The sequence below is a fragment of the Hylaeus anthracinus genome, unplaced genomic scaffold (assembly GCF_026225885.1).
Source record: "Hylaeus anthracinus isolate JK02 unplaced genomic scaffold, UHH_iyHylAnth1.0_haploid 11981, whole genome shotgun sequence".
NCBI classification, from domain to species: domain Eukaryota; kingdom Metazoa; phylum Arthropoda; class Insecta; order Hymenoptera; family Colletidae; genus Hylaeus; species Hylaeus anthracinus.
In genome coordinates, this window is record NW_026534329.1 from 3,381,108 (window position 1) to 3,388,802 (window position 7,695).

Here is a 7,695-nt window from a genome sequence, read left to right on the forward strand (position 1 = left end):
CATGTTGTTTTCATTGAACCACCTTATTTGCACAAAATCGTTTCAAGCTCTATGAAAATTCGAAATTTTGTACTTCTAAGATTTTTACAGTGTATGAATGCGTGCAAATCTGTGCATGAGTAATGTATATTTATTTAAAGAAATTTGAAGTTGTTATACTTATTATTTATTAAGTTACTTCTTAAAATTTTTAATTTTTCTTTCTAGAAATATGTAAATTTGTACGACTTCTACCGTGTGTATATGGAACCGAGTTGTAAATTTTGCTAAAACTTTGAAGAACTATCGCAAAGATGAATAGTTTTTCATATTGAATTTATTTTTTAAATATTAGATGTCTATAGTTTATTTGGTTTTCAGTAACTATTTTAATTTTCAGTAACTATTTTAATTTTCATATTTCGGAATATTTACATTTTTATTTGCATTAGATTTTTAAGTTTGATATCTCTTGATATGTATATGTATGTATGTATAATTTGAAAAAAATATATGTATGAAACAGAAAAAGTGCGTTTATGAATAGGTAGCATATGATTAGGATAAAAAAATTTTTCGTCATTCGTAATCATTATCTAAAATGATTAATATTCATAGACCCTCTCAATTGTCATTAAAAAGACGTTCATATAACAGGTTACATGATGTGCCCTTTGTATATATACAGTATGTAGTTACATACTTATATTTATGATTACCGAAGTTGAACGACAAATTATTAAAGAATATTAAAAAATATTTCAGTAGAGGTGTATTAAAATCATCTTTTGTAAAACATCGTTTTATTACTAAATCCTCTCCGTTACCATGGAATCGAAAAATGATCGATCCAACAAGAAATACCTTCATCGTGCAGCTTGTGCATCTGAATGTGTCGTGACAGAATTCAAATTTTTGGTATAACAATAATTTGGTTAAATTTAATAGATTAAAATGTTACGGGTAAAAAGAAAAAAGCGAAAAGGTAAAGGAAAAAAAGTCAAAAAGAAATGCGTAGACGAAAGAGAGACCTTGACTTACGAACAAGAGATTTTGGATAACAACAGACAGTTGGCACGGTATATGTATACATATACATACATATATACATACTTGTCTGTATGAGTTTGTGATCGGAATTGATTTATTATTATTACTATTTATAGTTAATTCTTAATAACGAAACCAAATTCTTCGAATTAGTAAATATATTAATAAAATACAATATACTAAATTGCAATTAAATTGTAGAGTAAAAAATATATATATAAGATTATATTATTATTGTTTACATTTTTTGCATTTATTTAAAGTAAGTGTATTACTATATAGTCAAAGTTTTACTGAGTGTATGCTCTCAAAAAAATACCTTATCACGGATTAATTTTAAAGGTAAATAATTTTAACCGCGAAAGGAATATCAAATAATTCTTTGTATCCTCTGGAATGTACGAAAAAGTGTATCGGAAATGTAGGTTACGGAGTCGAAACCAGGAATTAGAGGAAGCAGCAGAGCAAGTAAAAGAAAAATTTCGACAACTTGAAGAGGATCGATCGGATGTGATTGCACATCTGAAGAGAAACTTAGAAGAGAAAATAGAAGAGTCAAAGGAACTCGCTGAACGACTTTCAGCTGTAGAGGAATTACGAAAGGACGAATTAGCTACTTATAAGAAGAAAGAAGAAGCGATGCAACTTGAATATCGCACGATGGAAAACAATTTAAGTGCCGAAGTTAAACTGGCTGGTGAAGTATATACTATTCCCTTTTCTTTTGTTTAATCATTATTTACATTGCTATACATTTCCAAGTTTGTTACTTGTATCCTATATCACGTTCTTTTCAAACTAATCTTGTTTCAAGCAATTTTAATCAATGACGATTCCTCTTTCTGCATTTTTAAATATATGTATACCCAAGCGAGCACAGTGATGCCAGAGGTTCCCCTTTTACTCACATTAGGAGCCGTCATTGGCATCACTGCGTATATGGTCTTCTGATTGGTGGAGTAATTCAGCCAACTTTTCATTGGTGGGACATAATGACATTACAGTACTAGCAACTTAAACTCAATAAAAAAAACTACGATTCGCTGTAATATAAAATACAAATTTACTTTTCTTCAACGGAAGTAAAGTTAATCTTTTGTCTGTTACTACCTACTTTAAAGCAGTGATAGGCAAAACCCTAGGTTTCGAATAAATCTGAAGTTTGCTGATATGTTTGTCTCGTTTTCTCTTTTGAAAATTTTCCAAAGAAGGAAACGAGACAAACATATCGGCAAACTTCAGATTTATTCGAAGCCTAGGGTTTTGCCCATCTCTGCTTTAAAGAATACGACTAATTCGATTTTTAAAAATTTCTTCTTATGCGCAACACGCTATCGATCAGCTGGTAAACTTAACGCGCTAGAGGACTGGAGATTGGCGCGAATCGACTTAATGCAGAAGTTTGAAATGCAAGAGAAAGAAATCATCGAACAAGAAAAGCGTCATCGGGAAGAGCTTTACGAAGCTGAAAAGTCTGTCATCATCGGGAAAGCAATGTACATTTATTTTATATTGTATTTAATTTGTGTAACTATTCGTTCAAATATTCGTCGAAAAAAAAACATGGAAAGAAAAAAGAAAAATTGCAACAAGAATCTTTTGATGAAATTAAATGTTAATAGGATGAAGAAGGAAATGGAAGAACGTCTCAACACTTTAGCAATGTCGCTTCGTAAAGCGACGAATATGCGAGTGGCGGAAGCCACGCACCGCGCGATTCGAGAAAATATGACCTTGAACCAAGAACTTGACATGCTGGAGGGGACTTGCAGGGAACTGGGAATGACCAGCAAGGAGAGCAAGGAGACAGAACGTATTTGGAGGCTGCAATGCGAATTGTTCGAAACGGAATCGAACATGACTTTGGAAATGGCGATGAAACAGAGAAATACTATTCACAAATTGACAGACGTGAGATTGTTAATTAATATTGACTGCAGAGGGTGATAATGATATCTTTTTTTTGTAAAAAGAGAATTGTTTGATATGAACTTATGGTGGATGTAACAAAAGATCTAAAAATCATTATCGTCCTGTCGTTATTATTGCTTATATTTTTATTAATTATTATCGAAATAGTTAATTGAAGGCATTAAACTAGAGAAATTGAAATACCGTAGGATTTTCAATCGATGCTGTGGTATTACGGACAAGCAGAGAGGGATAATGCTCGAATTGCCGAATACGAAAAGATCGTCGAGAACTATAAGGAACAAGTTAAACGGATGGAAGAAAAAATGGAACATTTAAAGAAGTGTATTCTGAAGACGAGGACCGACCGAGAAAAATTGTCGCTAAATGTTCGCGAAAGGGAGAAAGAACTAAACGCGCTTAAAAGTCTTTTAAATCGTGCAAGGAGTTGCATTAAGGAGGCCTTGGAGGTAAACATGATTTTCAAACAGGGTTTGATTAAAATTTACCTTTGTTCGTAACTTATATCAGTCATTTACTGATGCAATATTCCTGCAATATCGGCAATATCGTGTGAATTAATCTGTACTTGTTGTAACAAATAAATATTTTACAGCTCGAAGGAGATATTACGCGTGAAAATTACTGCGCCTCGCATTTGAAACAACAGTTGCTTCAATGTCTTTGGGAAATATTGGAAAGTGATAATATTACAAGTATCATAGGACAGACTGCATCACAGGTATGTACACTGTAATTCAATGTTATTTAAAATTTATGCTACTACGATTAAAATATAGAATTGTGAATATGTCTTTAGCTTGTAAAACTTTGTACGGAACACCTTGTATATTTATAAATGATATATTGTATATTTTGAAGATCGAAGATATTAACTGCCGTTATGCGCAAGGGAACCTGGGTCTCATGGAACCCACAAAAACTTGTAAATGCGAGTGGAAAGAAGAAACAGAGGAGAATATTCAAGAATATAGTACAGAAGCAGAATCATTCGAAAATTTTGAAGAAAAACGGCCATCTTGCCTAGATAGTGACATTAGTTCTAACATTCAGTCTCCAAAAGAATCATTAACTGATTCTCAGTTATAAATTATTATAACTCGGTTATGTTATGATTATGCAAATTTTATTGAAAATATATTAATGTTTTAATTTTATAGTCTTTATCGTAGCGAAGTGATGAAATCTGTATCCGGTCCGTATCCAATTGGCACCGATCTGTCATGAAGTCGTATAACACGCTCACGGCCAATAAAAATTCATACGAAAGATGGTAAAAATACAATTGAACATGTTATCTTTTTGTCTGAATAAATTACAAGCTTTACTTCTCTCTGATATCTTTCTCTCCTAGAGTAAATTCTCATGGCGTCGATGACGTAATAATGGCGCCCTTTCAATCGGTAACCAGAAACAGAAACAAACGATTACTTTAAGCCATATTTGATCATATAAATACAGCTGTATTATAATGAAACTTCGAGCTCGAAATAACTCCCGAAAGAGTATAATTTAATTTAGGTAGGCACGGTATTAATTCACATCAATTAGAAAATAAAAGAGTGCAAAAACCAATCGAATTTATAATTAGCCATTTAGGGACGAATTTTAAATTAATTTTTTTTATTCTAATCGAATATACAAACCAAAGCGATTTTTATCTAGAAATCAAGAGGTTAAAAGTCTATCAATATTATATGAAAGCCCCAATAGAGAGTAAGCAAGAGTAGTAATAGGATTAGATGGTAATAAATAGGTAAAAGATACCCAGTTAGCGCGAGACACTATACATGTATAGGTGTTCTTCCTTCAGTTTCTACGGAACAAATGACGATCCTTCAGATATTCACTGCCGTGCCCGTTAACAGTCACCTACGTTACCGACGTTCAATATTTTTCGAAGTTCCTAACCGCCCATTTCCATCGACTTACAGTCGAAATATACGCGTTCCTCAACGATAAATATTTAACGACATAGCGTATATTTTATGTGCCTCAAATTGAATAAGAATACAAGAACAATTTTAATATATAGACCTAGTCGTGTCTAAAGCACCGTCGATACTACGTGGTTCAATAGAGCATTCAATGGTGTTTGTTACACCTTATTGCAACATAATTAAAGGCAAAGTACGTCTTCGAACGAGCTTAACATTTCCTCTCGAAAATTTACAGTCGAAGTACGTTCTCAAAAAATTCGCGAAACTTGTGTAAAAATAATTTTCTGGATATTCATGTGAACGCGTCTGAAACACCGTCCTGTATCTCGCTACCGCTAGAATCAAAATTAAACCTAATGATTAATTAATTTCGACAACGTTTCGTAAATTGACGTTAATAAAACGTAGGGAAAATAGTAATAAATTTTTTGATCGTTCAGTCGAAGTCGTTGATGAACCAGCTCCCACCTTAACCAGTGGTTAGTCGCATGGCGGACGCTGGCTTGACAACACGTACCGCACGGAAGTTCCCGAGTACGACCGACAGATTGCGAAAGCCTTCAGAAACAACAACCGTCGGCCGTAAGTAAACGCTATTGTGATTTCTCATCGTTTTACTCGCTAAAATAGTGCATTCTTAATTGTGTGACCGTCGCCACTGAGAAACTAAACGTTTGATTACCACGGGGCACGTATTATTTTCAATGAAAAATCGCCGAGAAAGCCGCGAAATCCGTATAGAATTTTCTCGAGGGTTGCTTCAGAGCAGTCAATGCTGCTCGAACATAGGTCGTGCGTTATGTCGGCTCCGAACGCATCTTCCGTTTCATCGAGTAGCTCGTCGCTTTTTCACGTTTCCTCTCGAATCTGGCCACCAATCGTCTCCCCTGGTCGAGCAATCTCTCGATAGTAACTTCGCGACTACTATGCATCGAATTTCTGACGTTTTACGCGGAGACCCTCTAAAACTTGTTTAAGAAAATATATGTAAAAAAAATATATAAAATCTCGTCCGGAATATTCGTTTATCTCAACTAAAATTTGTTAGGGTATTTTTCGAATACATGCTTTTTGCACATTATAGACGAATGGGTTTGACGCAACCTGGCTAGTAAAAATGTATACCTCGGAGGCGAACTGTGCCGAGTCTAATTTTCGGAAATTTGATATTCCAAGTAGAGTGTTGGTCGAGTGATTTTATATACGAAAATTTCAGAAATTTGTAGTTGAGACAGCTTTGCGTCCAAAGTACGAAAATATACGCCAGGTTGCTAAGACCCTTGTATAGTGCTAAGGGGAAAAAAAAAGCGATAGCCGCGAGTGGTAATCGAGCGTTGTTTGCAGGGCACCTACGCAACTCCCACTTTTGACATTTTAATCGGTGTGGCTTTCGAAGTAGGTGGATTCTCTATGGCTTCTCGCATGCTTGTCGTTCACTTCGGTCATATCGATGTACCTTTAATGCGGCGACGTGCAACATTTTATTCAAATACCGTGGCAATGAATAACCGCATCGCGGAGCGATTTATTCGTCTTGTTCATTCCATTGAGCAGGTTTTTTTTTATTCTATATCTCTTATTATTTTCAATTTTGGCTGGATAATTAACGGATTAAAGATTTATCCTTTCTCCATTGTTTGAAATTTGTGTCTAGATAAGAATTTTGTCCGCCCCTGCTATTCACGTTGAAACGCTTTGTCTCCTCGTTTGCCTACTACATGAGAACGGCCTGATTTTCGACGTTCACGGACGAAACCTTTCTTTGATTATTAACAGTGATAAAAACGTTTAAATTCTTCGGGGCTTTCCAGTGCATTGTGTTCAGACGAATATTGCATCGAAATTTCTGTTGTTCAACCTCGACGGTTTCGAGGTCTCGAGAGTTTGCCTATATAAATTAAAATAAAATTTGTAACATCAATAAAAATTTTAATTGAACTACTACGTATCGTATCGGTATTAGAAATTACGTCATACTATTTTTGTACTTTTTTCTCTAGACAGACTCGCAGATGACTCATCATTGGAGATGCAATACATAATTTGAATAATAGAAGCTATTCACGACATTTATTTGAATAGTCAATTTCGTAAATACAATTCATTTAACTAAATGTGTACTGGAGACACTAGCAAATTTATACTGTTTATCGTTGCTATTGATTATACCTAACAGAACAAAGAATTCCTTTGTTTATTACAAGAGGAATTCTGAGATTAATACGTTTCCTTCTGGAACATCGTTTCCTGTCGTGAAGCTTCGTTTATTCCAGACGTCGCTGTGCATGCTTCTAGCGTCAAACGTTTCTTTATCGTTCCCGACGACTGCTTCGTGATCCTTTGTACGCTCTCGAATGTCGAAAATTTCTCCTTCACTTTCTTCCTCCGCTATATTTGAACCGTTTACAACAGTACTGCCGTTTCGGGGGTATTTATTTTGCCACGGATATTCGACCGACTTCGTCTTGTAAACTCACGTATCCACAGAACACGAATGTATGTACGCATGTTGTTTCGTTTTCGTCGATCGATGTGCACGCACCCATACGCATAGGCGTACGCAGGGCCGTCTCTCGTGTAAGAACAAACGATGTACAGCGTCGGGGCGCCCAGGGCATAGATAAAATTCTTATCTAGACACACAAATTTCGAACCCATAATAAAATATATACGATTGTTTTCTCGACTGATTCGTAGAATTAAATAGTTTATAGGAAGTCGTTGAAAAGATGGTTATACAGAGTGTTCCAAAAATGTTGTAACACCTTGAAAGGGGTGGTTCGGGAGGTGATTT

General features: G+C 34.9%; 2 protein-coding genes across 5 annotated transcripts in view; both read left to right on the plus strand.

Annotated features, from left to right (window-relative positions):
• Window positions 1–154: 154 nt before the first annotated feature.
• LOC128885425 (golgin subfamily A member 4-like) lies at window positions 155–4,294 on the plus strand. 2 transcript variants are annotated; one of them, XM_054139469.1, is made up of 7 exons: window positions 155–1,058; window positions 1,455–1,726; window positions 2,372–2,525; window positions 2,652–2,940; window positions 3,150–3,410; window positions 3,557–3,682; window positions 3,823–4,294. In XM_054139469.1, exons 1-7 carry the CDS (start codon window positions 934–936, stop codon window positions 4,048–4,050), a joined length of 1,455 nt encoding a protein of 484 aa, XP_053995444.1. In that variant the 5' UTR covers window positions 155–933; the 3' UTR covers window positions 4,051–4,294. The 2 variants fall into 2 exon arrangements, with proteins under 2 accessions (XP_053995444.1, XP_053995445.1); XM_054139470.1 differs by having other exon boundaries at window positions 974–1,058; window positions 1,146–1,726.
• Window positions 4,295–5,362: 1,068 nt separating this feature from the next.
• LOC128885422 (eukaryotic translation initiation factor 4 gamma 2) overlaps window positions 5,363–7,695 on the plus strand; it is an 11,440-nt gene continuing 9,107 nt past the window's right edge. For all 3 annotated transcript variants that reach the window (XM_054139464.1, XM_054139465.1, XM_054139466.1), the window contains exon 1: window positions 5,363–5,483. The gene's annotated coding sequence lies outside the window, so the exon portion shown is untranslated. The remainder of the gene's footprint in view (window positions 5,484–7,695) is intronic.